Raw genomic sequence first — 24,253 nt, forward strand, 5'->3', positions numbered from 1 at the left:
TTGAGCTCAGAAAAGCAATTTAGCAGGTTTCACCCCACAGTAATTTCACCCATGTTCTGTTTTAATGGCTTTGTTTTGCAAAAAAAAAAAAAAAGCTCACGAAAGTCAGCGCTGGAGAGGAGTTCATAAATTGAATTTTAAATTTAGCAGTTGAATTACTATTGTCTCCCATGCCTCCTCCCCCTCCTCCATTGAATGGCATACCCAGATGAACAAAAGTGAAAAACACATTTGAAGAGAATAAAAAAAACAATTTCTGCGTTTTTTATCTGCTGTCCCTTCTGGCACAAACACGATTCACTACGTGTCATATTCATAATTTTTTTTCCCCCTAAGTACAGCCATTTCTCTGAGGGAAGAAAAAAAAAATAATCTTTCAATTTGTCAAGAATTGTTGTCTTTTTCTTTATGCCTGGTGGTGTGAGGGAAATGGTGGGCATATCTCTAGGAAGAGGCTGCAGTGGGCTGAAATCTCATTTGGTGGAACTTGTCATGAGAGCAGATATGAGGCTCCACTTGGGGAGGCGGAGAATACCCAATTTTTTTTTCCGCCTCAGTGGACAGGTGTGGATAATGCCATGTGTGGAAGATGGACCAATGTATTAGACAGCTCTATATCATTTTATTGTGGCTGTTTTATTTGAGAATTTCCCACAAGAGTGGGTGAGGGATGAGAGAGATCAACAGTGAGAGCCAGTGCAGGATTCTGCTAATACACCTTTCTGTTCACGTGTGTGTGTGTGTGTGTGTGTGTGTGTGTGTGTGTGTGTGTGTGTATTTAATCCAGCATCCACTTCTCAGCTATCAAAACTCTGAAGTTATTTTCTGTGACCAGTGCCTTTTCTAAAGGGCAGCAGTTAAGTTGTTTTTTTTACAAGCGTGTGTTTACACTTGGCAGCCGTGTGAGGGGATTTACTTGTGTTGCGCTCAGCATTTTTGCAAAAAATCACTTTGCCCTCCTTCATGTTAGAAACTACTAATAAGTATAGCATTCCCATTTTTCGAGATGGATTGGGGAACTGGATGGAGCTGGGGGGGGGGGGGGGTGTGTCCCATATCATGGGTGGCACAGTGCCCTGGATTTGCCAAAACTGGACAGCGTCGCCCTTTCGCTGCAGATATTGCTTAGTGGACCTGTGCGTGTGTGTGTGTGTGTGTGTGTCTGGCTTGCGGCGTGTTCTGAGAGCATTTAACAGGTCATGTGTTGCCCTCCGCTCTTGAGAAAACACCATTATTGCTGCATTAGAAGCGTATGACCAGAGTCGGTTTAAAAAGACACTCTTAAACAAATCTCTCCTTTGATATTCAGTTGGTTTAAGTATTTAATGCTCAGCTCAGCTCAGATGCACTAAAGGACGACATCTATTTCAGTTGCAGCCTGAATTAAGTTATGAGATCGCTCTCGTCCCTGCTCAGTCAGGCTCTTCATCGTCTTACTGAGCGATAAGGAGCCGGGACAAATAATACGATGATTTGGGATCGCTTCTTCTTCTTCTTCTTCTTCTTCTTCTTCTTCTTCTTCTTCTTCTTCTTCTTCTTCTTCTTCTTCTTCTTCTTCTTCTTCTTCTTCTTCTTCTTCTTCTTCTTCTTCTTCTTCTTCTTCTTCTTCTTCTTCTTCTTCTTCTTCTTCTTCTTCTTCTTCTTCTTCTTCTTCTTCTTCTTCTTCTCCTCCTCCTCCTCCTCCTCCTCCTCCTCCTCCTCCTCCTCCAATCCAATAAGGAACAAATTTTGCTTCTTGAACTTGAAGTTCATCCATCAGTATTTAAAAAATACAAATGATTTTTCTATCCAAAACAATTTTTCTACGTGTTTCAAACCACAGTGGCTCATAACCTTAATTATCCCCTAATGTGCTTTACTCCAGTGCTGGCAATCATTTTGTCAGATGAGATGTCAGTTTTGTGCGGTGGTTACATTTTTCATTTTAGATCAATACCACTGGTGCACTCTGTGACTTTTGCTTCGGCAACGTATAGGGAATGCTTTACTTGTTAGTAGTTTCTAACATGAAGGAGGGCAAAGTGAAGAGTATAGTATGTGACCACAAACACGCATTAACACACACGTGGATTTTGAGATCTTTGTGATGCAGGGGTAACCCCTTCTCCTCACACACACACACACACACATACCTCCACGCTGTGAAACAACTTTTAGACACTGTAGAGTACTCATTCCTCTCTCTCTCTCTGGCTTTCTTTCTCCCTCTCTCTCCCTACCATAACACACACACTCTCTCTCTCTCTGCACTCTGTGAAATAGTCCAATGTACTCCACACGCACATGCCTCAGTAGACAAAACCACTTTAAAGCTAGAGCGCCGTAACCTGCTGAATAAAGTGCTGCCATCCCCTGACATGTCTTCTTGATATTAGCCTGGCAATATGAGGCAACAGCAATTTCTCCTCCACACTAGACGAGGTGATATTGAGTTGGGAAGAGGAGAGGGAACTGAGGAGGGGGGGGGGGGGGGGGAGTTATTTGGAGATGAGAGAGGAGAAGTGAAAGTGTGTGTGTGTGTAAGAAACAGTAGGAACAAAATGTCATAAATCACACATGATCCTGCACGGCGGAGACAAAAGGGAGAAAGCATGAGAGGAGAGAGGGAAGATAGCAGAAGTCCACATTATCTGCCCAGCAGACAGACAAACACGCCGCTACGGGTGATGGATTAGCATTAGCCTGACGCACTCTACCGGAATTTTCCATTGGCTCACTGAGACCCATACAACCTGTGAAAAGGCCCTGAAATACTTACAACGGAATAAATCGCCCTTGACACCCTCTCTATCTTCTCTTTGATTTTGTTTTGTGTGTTTAAGAAGCCAGCTCCCAAGGTGTAGCTTTGGAGAGCAGGTACTTTGACTGCTTCACTGCCCCGAATTGCCTCCTGGGATTCAAACTTGCAAACTTGAAATATGCCTCGTCACAATTGTAATGCAGTGTTTGAGTCCCTGCCAGACCCTCAACCCTCACTCGTTCTCCTATTTGAATTCAGACAGAGCGTAAACTCAGATGTAGTTATCAGTGTTTCTGCCAGTTTCTTTCTTTTTCTTGAAGCAACAACATGCAAACCAGCGAGCGAGAGGGAGCGAGAGGGAGCGCTGTACGCCGATTACTGGCACTGCTGGGCTGTGGTTGTGGGAACGAGGCCATAGAGTTTTTATTGCTATTGCTTCCCATCACTTTAAACAACATTTACAACACTTTCAAAACCCTTTCAGACATTAAAACACAGAGACAATCTGTAGGTTTTAATTAAATCATCATATGTTGGCCCTCCTCCAGCAAAGTTTGCTCTCGATAGCTAAGCAATAAGCGTCTTTGCTTACTTACTTCCAGTTGTAGTTCATTTAGGACCTGTAGACATTCATTTAAGGCTTCCACTTGCTGTGCAATTATAAGATAAATCAATGGTGCCTGTGGTTTGGAGCGTGTGCACTAAGTGGTCTTCCGTCCAACTTGGCAGATGCTGGATGAATTTGTTCGCATGACTCTCTCAGCCAATCACAATGCACCGTCGTGAATGAACGTAAGATATCAGCCAGGAAAGAAATGCTGACGACATAACATTCATCCCTCTTTTCCCCCTCTGCAGGTGTCCTCCATGGACTTCATGGCTATGAAGCGCTCGCAGCTGTACGGCATGGCCAACAATCCTTACTCCACCCCACAGCAGCCAGGGGGCGGGCCTTACCCTCCTAGCCAGCCGTACACATCGCCTCCTCCACACAGATATCCAATGAGCATGCAGGGGAGGGGCCAAATGGGCATGGGCGGGATGCAGTATCCTCAACAGCAGGTATGTCAACAAACCTGAATGCTCCGGGGTTTTTTTTTGCATGTGTAATTCATGAACGAGTCAGCCCCCTCAGCTCTGCACTGCTGATCCAGATATTGTAGCTGGTGTTATAAGCCATATTACTGATGGACATGGTGAACATGGTGAACATTCTCCACCGGTTTTCCCCCCCGAAGGCTTGGCATGTTCAATTTGAGAAGCAGCCTAAAATACCAGGCAGAACATCTCACACCCTGGCATGTGGTGGTGGTGGTGTCACTCCCGTTCATCACTCAGTTCCCCCATTAGAGTCCCACTGGAGCGGGATGGGTTTGATGCTGTGTACGTGTGGTTTGTGTGCGTGTGTGTGAGCGTGTTCATTCTTCATGCTTGTTTGACGGAGCGCTTGAATGCTTGATTATGTATTTTCTGTCTGCTTCTGTACTGTATGTGTGTGCGCGCATGCTTGTTTGATTTTTTTTTCTCTTTAATTGTGTGTTTGTGGAATGCTCTCTGTGTGGTAAACATAGATGGGGCACAGCCGGCCCACGTCACAGTCTCTCTGTGTGACGCAATAGGCCTGTGTTGGAAACAATAGGGCTTCTGTCTGCTTTATTGAGTCCTCGGCGAATCTCATTTGGACTGGATGGATGTGTGTGTGTGTGTGTGTGTGTGTGTTGGAAGGAGAAACACAGAGGAAGTATGTATGTGCATTACTCTGTGTGGGCTAAATATATGCGTTTGCGTTGATCATGATCTGGGTGTCCCAAATCAGTCTGGTCTGTTGAGCTGGACTTGGACCTCTTATTGGGGCGAGCGAGCTTCCTCACATAGCAAGACTAGAGAGAGAGAGAGAGAGAGAGAGAGAGAGAGAGAGAAGGAGGGAAACAGATGGACTGATAGACAGCCTTCCTACATTGTCTTAAAATATGTGCATACATGCAGTCGCAGAGAAAATTGCTGCGAAGTATATTTATATTCAGATAGACTCGCTTACAATTTCCACGTATGCAATAAAGATTTATATTTGGTATTTTAAATAAAAACATGAGGATGGAGATGACATTAACAATTAGGTATACTGAGAGGTGCACAAAGAGTTAAAGGGATGCTACGCGGATTTTACAAATGAAGGTTAGTTCACACATAATAGGGAAAACAACATTATACAGCAGTATAATGTATTGTGTGACTTTGGAGGAGCTTTGTCACATTTTATTAATGTATTCATTTTGTGTGGGTTTTTACTATTGCAGGCGATGTGTGTTTGTAATAATAATGAAAATGATAATAATGAAAATAATAATGATTGCATGTTGTTCAAAATATATAATTGGTACAATAAATGAATAAATTGTCAAATGAACAGCTTAAAAAGCTACAATACCATAATGAGTAATGGCCGAAAAGGTGTAGGTTGAAGCCAGAACTTATTACAATACCAACAAAAAAAAAAGAATAAAAATCACATTAATTGCCAGAAGGTTCAGTGTCTTGCTACACAATTTACTCCCATCATATTTTTTTTTCTCACCTGTGACATTGTGCTCTGCATTCCTAACAGGAAGACTTCATGACAGACGTCATTACCCAACCTGACGCGTCTTGATGATGTCAACACGCTCCAAAAAACAGGCATTGTTGAGCCTGCTCAGGGGATTTTGCAGTTTGAAAAACACACACTTGGGAGGGAGGGCCGGCGACTACGTGAAGACAGGCTGTGCACAGGGAGTAATGCCGACACATAATGACGTACAGACAGTAACACGCACAAAAATACATCCCTGGTACTGCTTTGTAATGAAATCCTCGGGCGTATTACATAGCCCGAACGAAGCGCTATATGGAAGGTAATTAGTTCAAATAGAATTAGTTGTTCACTCTGGCTATAGCCATGGGAAATGTGCTTCTAAAGTTTCTAATTGTCTGGCTCTGGCTTTAAAAGCAGCACCACCGCATTGCCGATCTGCAGCCGGTGAAATCTAGCTCACAGTAATGAGTTCGGAGGAGGAGGTTTAATTCCACACTCTCACACGAGCGTAATGAGCCTCACCTACTGAAAAGCGGTCAGGGGTCTGATCAGGGAGGAGCGGGGAGGGCTACAAATTAAAGCCCCAGATGCGTACTGCAAAATGTACTGTATATCCAGTCTTAAAGTGACTGTTTATTGTATGTCAAAAGATGCACCAAATTGCAGTTAAGATGGACATGATCGCAGCTGTGTTTGGAGGAGGATAAATCAGCCACCCCACCCTCTTCCTGAACCTCAGATGTTAAAAACACTGCCTCAGGATCAGCTGCAAAGATCACTCTCACCATCTTGACTGTGGCTGCATCAGCATGGGGGATTGTGGGTGATGTAAGACGCGGCACTCACGGTCCCCCATGATGCATTGCGCTTCGGGGCTGAGACCTCAGCTTGTCACAGCCAAGCATGCTGGGATGTTGCCAGGCAACGTGACGTCAACAAAGATGTGTGTACGTCTATCTCTGTGATTTCCCCGGGACTGAGTGACTGTGTGTGTGTGTGTGTGTGTGTGTGTGGGGGGGGTTTAGCAGAGGAACAAAAGGTTCTCTCTGACTGGCATTATTATGATTAAATCCGGCTAAAATGAAGCCTCACTTGTTTTAAATAACAACTCCACAGCAATACATGTATTTCCTCCAGTGGAGGCATTGGACATGTAGGCGCTAACCGCTATCTATTTCAGAAGACTCACACATATGCTGTCAAAATGTGTCTTTGTTACAGCTTAGATATACACTATGTTATGGATGCACTTGCAATCATTTTAACAGCACCTTTTAATAGAAGAGTAGGTTATTATTTGTTACTTACCCTAAAGGGCTCCCCTACGACACACAACGTCCCCCTTTTGAAGCCAGGGGCCGCCCTCTTTTCCTGTCATCCCTCGACTATTGTTGTCAAATAAAAGCATCAAATGTCCCAAAAATAATATAAAAAAACAACCAATATTTGAAAAAAACCCCAAGAGCAACACATGTATCCAGAATCCACAGAGCTCTTTGTAAACAGTTTTTTATTGGCAGTACTTACCACTGAAACAAGTGTTCCTCTGAAAATGGTTGATAGTCGAGTTGGTGGATTATCCAGAGTAACAGCGACAATACCATTGTTTGATGCTTTGAGCACCACAAACGAAATGTAGTTCACCACCATTGTTGTGGGATGGAGTCAGACATCTCTGAGATGACGGATGTCTGAAAAGAAAACAAAAAAACACATTGAATGATTTTCTTTGTGTGTGTGTGTAATTTGCATACACAGACTCTGACATAATATAACCAGCTGGATTCTTTTGAGCTGGACAATGTTTTGAATTCATGTGGCACGTGTACGCCCACAAATCATGTCAACTCAGCGATTTATTATCATTTCTGCATATTTGTCTCCACCTTAGAATACACAGCAATATAAAAGGTGTAATATCCGCACAGTGACATTTACATACGTAAACACTAACGCCTACATGCTGCATTGACACATCCACGTAGCCAGGGAAAAAAAAGCTTGTGCAGGAGGCAAAGGAAGCTAAAAGCTTCTACAAGGACCTATAGTTCCTGGAAACACTTTGACTGAACCGTTACCTTCATCTGGTTGTTTACAGTGGTAGAGTTATTGGTGTACGGCACTCATTGTGTGTGTAACCCAGAGGCTGTATGTGACCCTTCGGTCCAGATTGAGTCATTGTTTCTGGGGGGGACCTTGTTTACCTGTTCAGGCCCTCAAGCTCAATGTCTGGAGCTCTCTGCCTCTTCAATCACATGCGCTGACGCGATCACACTCTCACTCACACTCACACACACACACACACACGCTGTGACACATTCTTAAAAGTCACTACCTATTAGGTACTCTCCGCTGATCTCGCTGTTGATGTCTCGAAAGAACAAAACACAGCAACCGTACCGCTACAAGCCTCCAATGAATAAGCCCAGAACTTGCATTAGGTTTAGTTAGTGTCATGGGATGCGCGTCCGTGAGAGAGTTAGTGTGTCACAAAGGGTGAGAGATGTGTGTGTGTGTGGATTGATGGGAACCAGAACATATCAGCAGGAAGAGGAGGGAGTAGAAGAGGGAGGCGGGTGTCTTGGGGATGACAGGCCACACGAGAAAAGCGTCTGTTTGGGAAGTGGAATGAATTTTGAAAAAAAAGAAGACGAAAAAAGCCAATTCTTAGCGTCATTTCCTGTGATTTCAAAGTTGGCAGTCAGAGAGGAAAAGGAATTTAAAGGAAACATTCGTGTTTGATGTGAAACGAGGGGAGGGATGAAGGAGTGGGAGAAAGAGCAGGAGGAAAAAAAGATATCCCGGAAAAATGAAAGAGAGAGTTGAAAAAGGAAGTATTGTGTGTGTGTGTGTGTGTGTGTTTTGACTCTTCAAAGAGTCAGACAGAAACCATTTCCAGTGTTGGCTGTTTGTTCCTTACACACTGGGCCAACTTAATAGAAGCCAACCATTTAAAGTCAAGTGGAATTGTGGCTGACCTGCCGCCTGTTCAGCCCACACAAACCACACCACTCCTTCACAGGCCTGCTGTCCTTCACGGCTTTGTAAACCTTTTTTTACAAGTCACGCTCTCTTTCTAAAGATTATTCTTCAGGAATCGTCAGTATTCAGTAATGATCAGGAGGCAAAAAAACAAAAGATGAAAGAACAGAAAAAGACTACATCTGTATTCCTTAAAAAGCCCGTCTTAAAAGCCTCCTTAAGCTGAGCACTGTGTACATTCCTAAATAATGAGCAGCATTTCAGGATGGCTCTGCTGTGTTTTTATTGACTTCATTTGCAATACAACATGTTTTACTTCTCAAAACAGCTGAAACCACGAAATTAAAGCCAGTGCCATGCAACTGTTAACTATGCATTTTATTGTTTTTTTGTAAATAGTGGCAGATTCTCAATAAAGCTTTTATTTGAATTCAGTTGTAATAACTTCGATTGTATTTGTTTTGTGGTATTGTAACGTAATAGGCCTTTTTCACGGAAGACATTTTAACATGTTACGGTAGGAAAAGGACACGTGTCAATGTTAAAATGAATGATGGCTGAGTTCCAGTTAGCTGCTTCAGTTTTATGGTCCCGGTGTTGTGCATGCTGGATCACTGTCACACTGATATGGCTTATTGGGCCACCCGAAAGGAGTGAAGCCCCCATTCATGTTTTTAGTGCACGCCTGTGTTTGTCAGAATGTGTGCTGTGAGAAAGGCCGAGGACCAAGGGAAGCGAAGCAGCTAAATGGAATTCAGCCTTCGTTCATTTTGTTGGTGTTGGTCCTGTGGTTTTTCCTGCTGTGACAAAATGTCTCATGAAAGACTTATTGATTGAGAGGCCTTTTGATACCCACCAACAATCACAAGAGACAACAGGTCAGTACGTTTGTAAACATTTAACTCAATCCAGCCCGTCCTTTTTCATTATTACCAGTTGAGAAACACACAAACACTGATAATTAAAACTTCATTTATGAGCATTCTTACAATGGCCAGAAAATAGTGTGTTTCCATTTGAATAAAACGCTGTAAAATCCTTGTCTGTCCAAACATCATCTTGTAGACTATCGACTTTGGGGAGTTAGATGGGTAATTTACCACATCGATTGAGCTTGGATGGGTGGGTGGGTGGATGGAGGTGGGGGGGGGCGGGGTTTGTTCCTCAACACTGGGGAGAGCGAGGGCCACTTGGAAGCACTTAGGGGCCCCGGGTGCTGAGAGTTGTCTCTGGGGTTAATGCAGCCAGTGCTGCTTGCTCTGACGGATGGCTGGGAAGCCCCAATAAATCAGCCCCTCTGCCAGGAAAGATGGAGGGAGAGGAGGGGTGGGGGTACAAAGGGGACCACTCCAGACTCGTCACGCCCCTCCCTTTTTCTTTTTTTTTTTAAAGGCTCTTGAAACATTGGAGGCTCGCTGTTCAAAGTACACATCTCTGCCATGCAGATACACACCCGCACAACACACACTTCCTTTCTTCCGTCTCCTCCACAACTCCAAACCTGCACTCCATTTTTACGTGAGCGAGAGAGAGAATGGAGGGAAGGAGAGAAAAAGGGAAAGAAAGGAGGACAACGATATGGAAAGGCTGATTAATTAAGGGTTCCTCTCTGGCTATAGAATAGATGACGTTTCAGGATCAATTAATTAGCAAGCTAGCCTACGCACGTCAATGGCTCTAATAGCCTGCTCTCATTTGTAACTTTTATTACCCTGCTGTTGTGGAGTGGCTCTCAGCCAATCAGACGCCGCGTGGAGACGATGCTACGTGGCCATTAATTGGAAAGGCGGGGGGAGAAAACCCCCCTCCCGTATCACACACCAGTCAAAGCAACACTATCAATTATATCAATGTAAAGTGTGTGTGTGTGTGTGTGTGTGTGTGCTAGATCTAACGTAAAGGAAGATGGCAGAACACAGAATGGGACACACATCAGTAAATTCCGTGACTTTTGCGAGCTATTAGTGAAATTACAAACCCAGCTGTCAGGTGTTTTCGGTTGCATTAGTTGTATGCGCTGCAGACTCCATCAATTTTTTTGCGCGAGCAAGTTGAAGTGATGGTGGAATTTAATATGATTTTGTGTTTGAATGCAGGCAATCGGTGTAAAACGTCACAAACGGAGTGTTTTTGAAGGATCCGGGCTCGGCGTCTGCAGTGCTCTATATGTGCCTATTGATAAGATAAAAGAGCACAGAGATGAAAGTGGAGCGAGACGAAGGGAGGGAAAAGAAAGGGATGCTTTACGTCTTTTCTGCGAGTTACTAGGGGGATTAGTCGCTGCTCTAATTGGCTCACAGAGAATTCATCTCAGTTTTCTTTCAGATTAGAGATAGATTTTTACACAGGTCAAGTCTGCTTCGGTTTTTTCGTTTTTTTTCCCCCGGGCTTGATTTGTAGAACGGAGCAGTGAAGAGACGTGCCACGCCATCAACATTTGAAAACAGATCTGAGAAGGCATAGATTGGCAAGATCAAGGTGTTACCACTGTGTATCGCTCACATCCATCCATCTGGTGTTAGATTGCTATGAGAAGATGAAGACATTTCTATGGAGTCTAACTTCAAAGTGCGTCGAACATACTGTATTGTCTTGAATATAAGTCAATTTGAATTTTAAGATAACCCTTACCCTTTTGCAACAGCTTTTAAAGATAAGTTCTAAATGCAGGAAGATAAATCCGGTAAAAAAATATCGTCTTCAAATAAGACACCGGAAGCCTACTGTGGCCTTTACATATTTTATATTCCATGACATTTTATATTCTCCTCAAGAGACGCATCATTAGCTTGCTTCTTTGGTGTTGACCAAACATCTCTTGGAAAGTTGAGTTGCGTTGGCAACATGGTGCTGAGTTTATCATTTAATGATCGCACCGCAATGGTGGTGTTCATTCAGCTATCTGTGGTCCTTCTGGAGGTCTGTGGTGCTGTTGAACTGTACTCTGTGACACAGAGAGGTGTTTCTGTTATTCAGCCTACCCTCTTTGATATAAATGGAGTGGACAAAATAATAGAAACACCTCTCAGTATAATGCACTACAATTCTAATGATCATGAAGTTGAATCAATACCTCATAACGGTGTGAACGCAGGGAGAGAGCCCAAATGTAGACTAACGCACACTGACCTGAAGGAACTCGACAATCCGTGATGTCCCCGACATTTAACACAGCGGCACCTCACACTGTCAGCATCCAAATAGAGAAGGCCTGTATTTCACAGGAGAGGGGAAATATGAGTATAATCTCTTGCGCCGCGTCGACCGCTAATGGCGAACAAGCGTGTTTCAACTCGAAGCCCGACTCCCTCCTCACCCTCCCTCCATCCTCACTGTTCGGATGTAATTGACACGACTCCTACACAAGTTCGAGCCTGTCATCACAGCGAGCGGTAAAAAAAGAAAATTAAAAATTGCGCCGTGTGCCAAAATGATTGATCTGAAAGACATTTTAGGGTTGTGTGTCACAAGCCTCCCTTTCCCATCATTTGTAATTCATTGATGATTGTTTTCTATCTGTCAAGACAGAATTATGTTTGAGTTCAAGTAAAAAGCGGCCTACTCGCCACTACATTTCCAATGTAAACATTGAGAAATCCTGTGTCAAGAAGCCTTTCAGTTGATCAATGATCACCAGTCTCACGTTCTGTCTCCCCTCACTCATTCAGATCCATTTCTGACCCCCCGACAATGAATGGCATTTGTTTTTCTTCTCTCTTTCTCTCTCAATTTCCCCTTCTCTCCTCTGTCTTTCTTGGCCACAGATTGGGGTCAGGAGTTTAGTAGGGGAAAAACATTTGAAGCTGGTGGCACGGGGCCCAGAGCCTCTCGCACAAAAAACAAAAAGAAGAAAAAATAAATCGCTGTTCACACACACATTACAGAGAGCATTAACCTGCCCTGCTCTGCCTCTCCAAATGTCTCCATTACGGCTCTGCTTGGAACAACACAGGCACCGCTAGTCGCAGCCAGCCGTCAAATGATGTGAGCAGAAAGGGAGAATTAGAGAGATGGAAAAATAAAGGAAGACAGACGAAAATATAGAAAAACACGCCTGTGTGTCTTAACAGTCGATAGCTACACTATCTCGCTCGCTTTTACTCGATGTTGATGTTATCACCAGGTCGATAAGTCACAATCTTTGAATAGACTCACGTGTGTTTTCATTTGGGAATAAAAAAACCTGCGGCATATGAAGTGCACCATGCGTCATACAAAAAAAAGAAAAGAAATACCAGCAAATTGATCTGCAGCTGTAGTGGCGTCTCTCTCTATCTAAGCCTCAGAGACTCATTTGTTTTTTTTTAGGTTGTCTGTTGTCCGTCGGACCCTATATCTCAGGAACTCCTCGAGGGAATGTCTTCAAATTGGCCACAAACGTCTATTTGTATGTAGCCTTGGCTTGACGTGTAGTAGCCTATCTAGGTTCAGGTTACTGGCACGTGACGATTGAGAGACCTGCGTATCACTCCTCCTGTCCCTCACTCTTGCTCCCGGGCCTCCAGGGGCAGCTCGTTCCTCGAGGTGTCAAGGGCCTCCCAATGTAAGAGAAGGGGGAGGAGCAAGAGAAGGAGATATCAAAGAGAGGAAAAGAGCGGCGGAGAGCGCCGTCACCTTGGGGATGGGGGGCGGGGGGCGATGAGGAGTACGGTGATGCATCCCCTCTTCTTTCCCCTAATGTTTAATCATGAGCGTGTTGATGCTGATCCGTCCCTCCGACGCCTCACATTTCATTAAGGGACTCACCTTCGTTCCCATCTCATTCTGTATACAAAAGATGAGTGCACGTGGTATCGGCTGTGAGCGGCTGATCTCATCACCACACTATCAGCCGCTATCCTGTTTTCATTATGCAGGGTTCTTAGCGATGGCCCCATGGTTGAAACATCTTGACTTCCGCTGAATAACGAGAGCTTATTGTAATATTATAATCATTTTCATTGCTTCAGTGACAAACTGAGTGTTATCTAATAGACACCCAGTAGGCAGACGCGCAGGGAGATGAAGTCAAGCGAAATAAATTTAAGCTTTTCAGCACAATATAACAATATATAATTTCCACACAATAAGTGGATTGGAGATGCAATATTTTGGCCGTGGATTGTCGTCCGGCATCAAATTCACAGCATGACACAAAAGCATCCTCGTCCACGTCAACAATAAGAAAAACGTTCTTTAAATGAGACAAATTGTATACAAGTAAATTGTATGTGTATTGTATGGATAAAAAGAAAGACATTTTTTTAATAATATTTTTCTGTAATGATAGTAGTCTAATCTTTTATAGAAAAAATGTTTCCTATAAATACAAGTTAATGAAAAGATCACAAACAAAGGGACAAAAAGGATGCATTCACTACCCCTATTCATTTAAAGTAGAGCCATTCTGAAGCTGTATCTATAGACAGCCCGACTATCAGAAACATTTATTTACTTATTTACTCCTCCAACCTGTCCTGGAAATGTGCAGTATAGGCTTATTAATCAAGTCTTTGTCTCAATGCGCCTCATTTCTTATAAAGCCAAGACGTAACATTTTTGTTCCTGGTTTTTTTGTTTATATTTTCTCAATATCTAAACTATTTTAAAAACCAGGTCTTGTTTTACGGGCAGCGATTTTAAGGCGTGATAGATGAGACCGCGAGAGGAAAAGAAAGATGCAGGTCACCTGACAGATGTTTCAGTTGGATAATTGAAATGCTCCAGCCACTTAATGCAAATAAGCTTTCGAGAAATAGATGAGGCGACTGCCACAGTTGTCAGTTATTTTGATAGCGGTATACTTCCTGCTTTTGACTGACAGATCTGTCAACGCTGCTATTTCTCCCTCACTGTTTCCCCGCTGCGCTCCCTCGCTGAAATCTCCTTTGATTATATGTCTTTAAGTTGGCTTTTAGATTCACTAAACTGCTGGAGTTTAGGGCCAAAATACATCTCTGATCTGCTGCTACCTTATGAACCATCCCGACCCCTCAGGTCGTCTGGGACCGGTCTACTTTCTGTTCCCAGAGTCAGAACTAAACATGGAGAAGCAGCGTTCAGTTTTTCTGCTCCACATATCTGGAACAAAGTCCCAGAAAGCTGCAGGTCTGCTGAGACCCTCAGCTCATTTAAATCAAGATTGAAGACTTTTCTGTTTGCTGCTGCCTTTAATTGAACCACATTCAATTAATATATTCATCAATTTCCTGCATTTCTGCATTTTACTACTGTATTTTATTTCTTACACTGTTCTTAATTGCTGTTAAATCTCCTTTTCTTTTGCCTTATGTTTTGATGCTTTTAATGGTTTTATGTGAAGCACTTTGAATTACCTTGTTGTTGAAATGTGCTATACAAATAAACTTGCCTTGCCTTGGAGTGTCTGAATAGGAAAACATTTTGTACTCTGTACAAAATGGAACTATTTGTTTTTTATGTCTTTTGTATATTCACATATACCATTGTTGAAGAAGACTTCTTACCATATGCAAAGAAATGCTTGAGAAAAATAGCAAAATGGGACAAACACACCTAATATGCTGCAACAACAGTTCTTGATCAATATCCATCCTTGTATGATTTAGTCCAACTGATAAAAGATGTGTTTAGCTTGGTGCCCAGTTACTGAATTCAACTTGGAAAGGATTATATATAAAAGAGTCTCTTTGAATTGATGTCGTTGGGCTTTCAGTGTCGCGTATGCTAATGTTATCGAAGCAGGTGTAGGGTATTACAGCATCCATCAGTTTCTGTGCAGGATATAAATAAAGTGTAGTGCTCACAGTGTATCCTATCTAGTCTTGTCATCAGCGTGCTCTACCATCACTGCAGGGCTGTTTGATTATTTCTTTGTATTATTATTGTATTATTAACTGGGCGTTTCCATCTGTATCGATCAGGGTCACTTGTCAAACAGCAGTGGGTTTTTCTCGGTCAAGCCAAAGACACCAGTATGCATACTGACCCGGCTCTGTTTTTGAGTTTGCAGTTGAAGGGCACTGTTGTCCCATAATGCATTGCACAAAGCAATTCAAAATTCTCAGTCCATAAAAAAAAGAACACAATTTTTTGTCGTGGTGGTGAAACGACTCAAGGAACACCTCAAAAAATAAAACAATAAAATAATCAACGTTAAATCATTTTTGCAACTCTTTGTCTCTGTGTTGCGGCATTACAAAGTCACAGTCTGACGGATGACAGCGGTGGACGTGTGCTGTATCATTTCAACTCAAGTATGTCGATTATTATATAGATTTATAACTGCTAAAACACTGTATTATGGAAATGAGTAGATAATATATTTAACAATATTTGTAGTATGCTGTTTGTTGCAGTAGTTACTGTAAATTGTACCGTTTTATACACTACAAGAAGTATACAACACATGCACATGCCAATGGTTTTCAAGTATTTTCTATTTTGTTTTTCCTTTTTTGAAGATCTGTCTTGAGCTGCCTGACCACCTCCCCAGATGTGCGACAACAGCACACTCAACAATACAAGACAAAAACTAAATTAAGTTAGATTTCTTTTTTTATGTTTTCAGTATTCTTAGTTTTGTCGCCTGATTCAAATTAGTGTGTAGCCGTCAGACCTCAAACCACTACTGCTATTCAATCTATCGCTGCTCGTTCAAGGTAATTAGTGAATTCCATTCACCTGGTGATCTATACTATCTATCCGTCTCTGCCTCTCCATCCTTCCTCTCCCATACATTCCTCAAATGATGTGAGTATAAAAGAACTTGAAGCTCCACTGAAGCTCTTTCACGCTCCCTTCCTGTCTCCATTCGTCTTCATCATTACTTAACATTGCCCCATCCCTCCTGTAAGACTTGTCCTCCCTCCCTCCCTCCCTCCCTCCCTCCCTCCTTCCTTCCTTCCTCTGCTTCTCCTTTACAGTTGTCTGCGTTGCCCCTTTCTCGCCACACATCTCTCCGTCTGTATCCGTCTCTCTCTGACTTTATCGCGCGAAGCATCGCTTTATCCATCCCTCTACGTGTCTGTAACACCCCTCGTCTATCTCCCCTCTGCCTATCTCTCCATCTCTCCAAACATTTTCCCTTGCCGCCGTCTCTAGATCTCTTCATGTGTCTCTATCATGTTTTATGTTGCTTCTCTTGTCTGTTTCAGTCTTTGTCAGCTCGTCTGACTCTTTATTACTTGTAACCCCGACTGTCTTTCTTATTTTTAGTTCAACCCGGCACTTGTGGTGGCCTACTAGCATGACTGCTGATGCTGTTGCGCTGCCTGTGTGCGCCTGTCATGCCTGTGTGTGTGTGTGTGTGTGTTCAGTGGTCGGGGTGGTGGCTCTGGTTAGCTCTCTGGTTGGCTGAGTCCATCTGTCACTCAAAATGGGCAACCTCTGGTCCCGGTTGCCAGCCAGCCGTAACGCCACTTCGGCAGAATTATGAAGATTCCTGTCTGTTGCTCATTGGCCCAATTGAATTACAAGCAGTGCCTTGTTCCAAGCAAGGGTTTTAAACGGCTGATTTAAGGCACAGACGTGTGCACACACACACACACACACACACACACACCCACACACCGCTGCCATGGATGAGGGTTAGCATGGCTATTTATTCCCCTCCATCTGCGGAGCAGGAAAACATTGTCTGCCTCTGCATATGACACTTGTTTTGATAGATTTTTGATTGAGTTCTTCTCAGTGTTTGTGTGAATGTTTTGTCTCTTAATATGCCGCCAAGGCTTTTGTTTTCCTCACACTGTTTCTGCAGTTTCTGGTGAATTATTTGCTTCGCAGGACGTCTATTCTGCGCCATTTCTCCCTACAGCACTTCACATCTGTTGTCATTTCATTACAGACATTTATTTGACACTGTGTGCCTGCCAAGGCACTCCGGATGAATCACAGTTATTTTTGTCTGCTTCCACACACCTGAGTTGAAGGAAAAGGGCTGAGAATTGTGTTATTTTCTACTTCCAGCAGTTATTTGTATTGGTATAATACTTGTATAGCAGCACAGCAAGTCTGTTTGTCACTCAGCACATTTTCAGTCAAAGAGAATCCGTTTTCAGCGAGCTGGTGTGTACTCAGTAGGTACAGTACATTCATACAGTCGCCCCCAGCGATCAAACAGAAGCTGCATTTGAATGACTCTGTCTTTCTTCCCAAAGCCACGGTGACAGGTTGCTACTTGTTAGACCTCCAGTCTGCCTGCTGTCTCTGTTCCTATTTGACTGACTGACTGGTGATATTTCTGCCTGGTTTTTCGTTTTGTCTCCGTGTCTGTCTCTCCTGCTTGCTTACCTGATTGCCTGTCCACCAGCTTGCATATCTGTCAGTGTGTGTTCTTGAATACACTGAAAATGGGCATTTTTTTAAAGGTCCCCTGTAAAGGTTTTTTGATATGAAGTAGCTACAGGCAGCTTGAAAAGGACCTGTATGTCAACAATGAGGAGGAAAAAAAAGATATACCATCCAGGGTTGCATTTATTCCCATGTTTGGGAAGATCCAATCATAGACAAGAGAGTTATTTAGGTCCGTTGCAATCAGGCATGTCTCAATTATTACGTTATTGATCTATCGTATGATATATGACATGACCTTGATCATTTTGTTGCTGACCGCGATATTGCCCGTTGTGTTTACATGCGTCTTTGTTTCCATAAGCATGTCAGCAATATTTTTGCCAACATGATGCCAGAATGAACAGCAGGGTTTTCTCTGCCTTTGGGAGAGTTGGGAATTGCGATGTTGCACGTTTCTTTGTTAACAGAGGCCTTTTAATTCATTGTTTTGGTTTGGTTATTTATTTTATATATTTTCATATTTTCTTCACACTCCCATTCCAATGTCTGAAAATTCTCCAGAGTTAAAAGTTCGTTGCTCTTTTAAAGGGCACACTTGCATTATTATGCTGTTCTATTGTCTTTTTATCAGTGGCATAAAATGGTCTTAAAATCACAATACTATCGTTTATCACAATTATTTCTGGGACAACAAAAATAGTTATCCCGGCAGGCCTAATTGTAATTAAAAAGGTATAATCTCAGTAAATCGGCGGTCCCCGATTGTAGCAAGAGCTCTTGAATTTGAATAACTAGAAAATCCGAATCACACAGCATGACATTATACAATAAGCGTTACACATTTATTTTTACCCAGCCAGTCAGTCATGGGACACTTTATCCTGATACAAAGCAAAGAGAAGCGGCAGACGTAACATTGGTGTGTTGAAGCTCTCTTGTTCCGGCGTGCTTGCTATCTGTGTCCCAGGTGTATTTTTTTACATCAAAAATCTCCGCGACTCAAACTGCCAGTTTTACAGACAACAGAAACTGGTGTCGTTTATTATTTATTCATTAGCCTTTCATGCTTTCTAACAAGGTTATTTTTAGCACCGAGACGAGGCACAAAAACCTAAAGCACCATTCTCTGCTGACCCGGTTGTGTGTGATTCGTCTCCCTCTCTGCCTATACGTCTATCTATCTGTTCTGTCGCTGTCTGCACAGATCCGTCCGTCTGCCTGTCGTTGTATTTGTCTGAGACGGAAACCAACCCACGGTTGTCTGGTCTCGATCGCCATGGCGACCTAATCCTGGCCAATCCCAGAACAGTTGTGTTCCAGTTGAGACCCACTGTGTTACACACAGCCTGTAATCACTGATCACAGGATAGAGTTGCTTCTGATTTGTCAGAGTGGCTTTGATCCACATCTAATGACGTGTGTGTGTGTGTGTGTGTGTGTGTGTGTGTGTGTGTGTGTGTGTGTGTGTGTGTGTGTGTGTGTGTGTGTGTGTGTGTGTGTGTGTGTGTGTGTGTGTGTGTGTGTGTGTGTGTGCGAGAGAGAGAGAGAGAGAGAGAGCATTTTTTTGTCTTTCTTATTTTAACAAATCTCTACATAATATTCAGACAACTTGAATTCACGTACATTCATTTGAGTATATTGGTATGAGAGTGTGTGTGTGTGTGTGTGTGTGTGTGTGTGTGTGTGTGTGTGTGTGTGTGTGTGTGTGTGTGTGTGTGCGTGCGTGCGTGCGTGCGTGCGTGCGTGCGTGCGTGCGTGCGTGCGTGCGTGCGTGTGTGTGTGTGCGTGTTGCCCCGGCTGACAGTAATGAATCCAGTGGTGCTGTTGGCATGAGCGGGGCCATGCTATTAACCCCTCTGCCAGCTAGACTGATCTCACCCTGTCTGTTTGTCTCATCGGCCTAATGACACTCTCACACTCTGAGCGCGCGCACACACACACACACACACACACACACACCGCACTCACAGACCTGTCCTTTCTAATCAAATTTCCATTGAAGTGAAAAATATTCCACATTGTCCAATCATCTCTATTCAGAGAGTCAAAAAGCTTCTGCCAGCAGAGAGAGAAGATTTCTTTTTTAACACCCACTCAAAGGAAGTTACTCTTGAAAACTATTTCAAACATATTAATCTCCACTTGCCCTCTGCAGCCGGATCAGATTTCACTGTGTTTTATACCAGCCACCAGTTCCAACAGGGCTTTTATGACTGACTTTTTTCTCACTCACGGTCACTGTAAAACTACAACGCTGGATGTGTGCTCTCTGCTTTTGATCGTGTAGAAGTTCCATCACGTCGGAGTTCCCTATAATACCGTCATTTGAGATATAAATCACTCTGAGTTTGAGAGAGTCTTACTCTCCCAAGCCTGCCAAGGAAGATTTAAAGGGACATTTCCAAGTTTAGGACTCGGGGCGAAGGTTGGAGGTGGACTAGCTTTGCACACGCCCCCAAATTACAGCCTGTGTGCTTGTTTAATGAGTTTGTGGCAGCACTTTTGGTCGACATTAAATAAAAAAGCAGAGCGACATGATGGGGAAAAAATATGACATGAAAAGTGCTGTCAAACGGCTTCGGCGGTGGTCATAAATGTTGTTCAATAGTCTGCTCTCAGCCTGTGTGTGTGTGTGTGTGTGTGTGAATGAGAAAACCCCAGCCTCCACAGGAAATCCTTAGAGGAGTGAGGAGCACCTGGTGCTGTCTGTAGTCATAACAAACGACAAGGAGGGATTTAGACTGTATTGGTGCCAGCTTGTTACACACACTCCCTGTTCACATTCGCTCTCGTATAACCACCGTGTAATGCCGCATCGGCACTTGGCATGGCTTCGCCCTCGCGAGTTCGTTTTTTAACTGCGCTGCTCTGGAATGCCCCGGCTCATCCATGTGTCCCTCATTAGGGGCTACGGCCAGGGACGGGCCAGCGGTAATATCCAACACACCTCATCCCATCTGTGAGCTGACCGAGACAGAGATAATGGAGAGGGGAGGATGCATTTGGCGAGCCGGAGGACATAAAGTTAGAGGTTTCTGCAGTGAGAGTTCATTCGAGGACTTGTGGGAGGCAGGTGGCAGCCTGGTCTGAGCTAAATTAAAAGCGTCGGCGGAGGAACAATCAGATGAATTGGAAAATGGATAGAAGCCAGTTTGCGTAAGCCCACGTGGGATGTTTTTGTTTTTATTTTCATATTATTCCAAGAGGACTCTAGGTTAGAAGACTGGCTGTGATGCCTATACTAACTGCAGCAGACAGTCTCTCTGAATTACTTTTAATTCAAAGTGAAAGTTTTGCTTCAGCCTCAGCCTTGACCTTAATGTCTCCCCTCTAACCGTTGTGTGATTGGTCGTTTCAGCAGGTGGCGCCATATGGCCAGCAGGGGATGGGGGGCTACAGCCAGCAGCAGCAGCAGCAGCAGCAGCAGCAGCAGCAGCAGCAGCAGCAGGCGGGGCAGCAGGGAACCCCTCCGTACTTCAGCCCCCCTCAGCAGACCCCTCCAGGCCAGACCCAGAGCCCCTACCTGCAGCCTCGACCACCGCCACAACAGGTACTAACGCGCACACACACACGCACGCACGCACGCACACACACACACACACATAAACTCATCACACTCAGGCCCAGGCACCCACTGTGCCATTTCGTGTGTGGAAACAATTGGCCAAGACAGCTGTAACCAAGCCTAAAGCCCCCGTTACATGCCGTGAGCAACTCAATAAATAAATATGAATAGATATATCAGTTACACATAGATGCGCAGATGTCGACGATCAGATGTAACATCAACAATACAATTTGAAATATCAGCAAGAACGGGATTTCATCCAAATCTTTTTACATGGGTTGTATTTTAATATTTTAGTGGTGCTGAGATTGGACAGACCACCTTAAGGGATAGACTGTGTGTGTGTGTGTGTGTGTGTGTGTGTGTGTGTGTGTGTGTGTGTGTGTGTGTGTGTGTGTGTGTGTGTGTGTGTGTGTGTGTGTGTGTGTGTGTGTGTGTGTGTGTGTGTGTGTGTGTGTAAACGATAACGTGCTGATGCCTGGTGTATTGGTCACAGTATTCCCTCACATTATTCATGACATGTACTTTAGGTAAATCTCACTCGGTCTGGTTCTATATATTTTCATATTCTCTCAACTTCACATACACGTACACACACACACACACACACACGTACACACACATACATTGTACAAACAGAAAAAGGACTTTTGCAATAGTTCACAGATTGGCCAGTCATAGTGCACAAACACATTGTACGTTTTCTGTGAACATAACCCGCCTGTGCAAACCCAATCCTCAGTACAACAATAGGCCTGTTCCACAGATTTGGATTGAGACTTGTCCTGCCAAGTTTCAGCATGATGTTGTGTAGAAGTTTTCCATCGGGAAGCTGGGTTCAAGCAGTTGTTTTTGAGCTGAGTGAAGGCTGGCCATGTGTTTCCCATCCACTCTGTTGCCAGAGGGATCTATCAGCCTCTGGCTAACAGCCCTTTCCTGGATCAGAACAGAGCAGAACAAAACTGAACAAGCAGAACAAAACAGGACAAAGAACAATACTAGACGAGAGAGATTACAACAGAACTGGACAGGAAGGCAAAGCTCAGACAGAGCAGTGTGGGAAAGGAGAAGATAGGACTAAGCACAACTGGAGAAAGAGAGATGAGTGATGGAGGGAGGCCATAAAGGCATGTTTCTATTCATCTACAGTGGCCATATTAGTCCATATCATATCTTTGTTTGTTTTTTGTAAAAAAGCCAATTGTGATTGAAATACCCAAGAAGTATATCAATTAGATAGATGTGGCACCACCTGGGCCAGCTGCAACACTAAAATGACGCTTAGACATTAATGTGTCAACAATTTAACCATCTACTATTGGATCTTATTTTCCATCTAACACTTATTCAACATAAAGTAAAGATTGCAGGCAGGACTTTAATGTGCAGTAGAGTGATTGCTACTTTAATACACATGGCTGATTGATTTGTACCCCTCCCACTCCAGAGCAGAATGATCACGAAGCAAGAGCGAGCAGTTCAGAGATATCCACTCCGACAGCTCATTCCTGCAGGACTCTATAGAATACATGAAACAGCACGGAGCATGAAGGCCAGTGAAAATGTGCGATGCAGAACCATTTCCCCTGCAAGTATTTACTTTCTAGAATTTAAAGGCGCATTCCTTTGAAGAAGGGCAGCATGGACACGATGCTTTTAAAAGCATCCTTTTTTACTCAAAACCGAGAAAAACACTGAGCCATTAGCAGCTCACAAATATGAATAGACTTATTAAGCATCTGCACCAGTTGATGCCATTTGGCAGTGGTGTAGTGGAATCTGTCTAGGTAGTTGTACTGTGATTTACTGAGATGTAGTTAAACCTTCCTTTAGACAGCCTTGAATATTGAGCACACCAAGACAAATAGCCAAGCAAAAAGCCATTGTGAACACAAAAGCAGGTTGTCAAAAAAAGAAAATCGTTAGTCTTAGCGTAGTAATTTTCATACTGAGTGAACATTTCAGCCAGCGTGCCTTTTGTTCACACTGGGAAAAAAAAAAAGCACTTACTCTTACTCACATGTCCTCACTGAACATGCTCACACACACGGCCCGTGCAGCCCGCTGAACAAACATTATTCATTCTAACTAGGGAAGGCTGAGATCCATGGCCACGTTGAGATTTTGTGACAGTAATGGTGTGTTTTCATCATCGCTGATGATGTGGCGGCAATTGACCCTCGCTGACATTTACACACCAGGTAGTTCTTCCCGAGCGCTCCGATTGGCCAAAGCCTCGTTTCACCTGTGCCGATTGGTTGCCATGCCAACTGCTGTGGTGGCCCACGGAGCCAGATTCCCTTTGTTTTGTCATTGTTGAGCATAAATGCTACTTTCAATCAGCACACATGGTTGTTATCGCTGCATAAAAGCCACAATACCTTCAGCAGCCTGAACTGCAACAACGTCGCGTCGCTGTCTTTACCTTCAATCAAGAAATCCTTCCTATGTGTTCGAGATGTACATACAGCATTGTATGTCCCAGCAACACAGCAGGCAATGTACAGACACCTCCAGGTTCCTGTCTGCTCACAATCAAACTGTAGGCCAACTAAATCCAGTCTTTCTCGACTAATAGGCTCCCAGCTCCCATACTTTTACATCTGCATAACATCTTTACATTTTAGCTTGGTATGGGAAGTGAGCTTCAACAAGAAACCCAGCCATTAATGCACATGTACAGTCAAAGGACTCTCTTTCCAACTAGCAGCCCAATTCAACTGAAACCGGGTAGCTACAGACGATGTGTAAATGTAGATGGTTGGTAATAGGCTAGATCCCCTGAGACAGAGGTGGGTTTTTGGCATATACATCCGTGTACTTTGCAACACAGCTATACCAATTCCATCGTGTGAAACAAATGCAATATCCAGGTCCGAGCACTCACTCTGTTTCAATTTATTTTCAAGTAATTACTGAATATGCACAATATTGATCATTTAAAAATGACATTCTACACACAACAACAACAAGCCTGTGCGGTGGCATTAAGACAAAGTTAATTGTCCATCGATTGAGTGAGAGAGGAATTAGAGAGGGAAAGAAAAGCAGAAAACACCAGAAAACATTTAAATACCAAAGAAACTAGGTCCCCGTCTTTGATTTTGGATCCAAGAGTAAACATGTTTGCAAATGA

General features: G+C 43.5%; 1 protein-coding gene across 1 annotated transcript in view; it reads left to right on the plus strand.

Moving 5' to 3' along the window:
* arid1b (AT-rich interactive domain 1B) overlaps positions 1-24,253 on the plus strand; it is a gene marked incomplete at its 5' end in the record, with an annotated part of 158,745 nt that overhangs the window by 22,066 nt on the left and 112,426 nt on the right. The window contains 2 exons of the mRNA XM_079287339.1: positions 3,599-3,802; positions 20,908-21,099. Coding sequence (XP_079143465.1) covers positions 3,599-3,802; positions 20,908-21,099 — 396 coding nt within the window. The remainder of the gene's footprint in view (positions 1-3,598; positions 3,803-20,907; positions 21,100-24,253) is intronic.

Source organism: Melanostigma gelatinosum (assembly GCF_949748355.1).
Source record: "Melanostigma gelatinosum genome assembly, chromosome: 16".
Lineage (NCBI taxonomy): Eukaryota > Metazoa > Chordata > Actinopteri > Perciformes > Zoarcidae > Melanostigma > Melanostigma gelatinosum.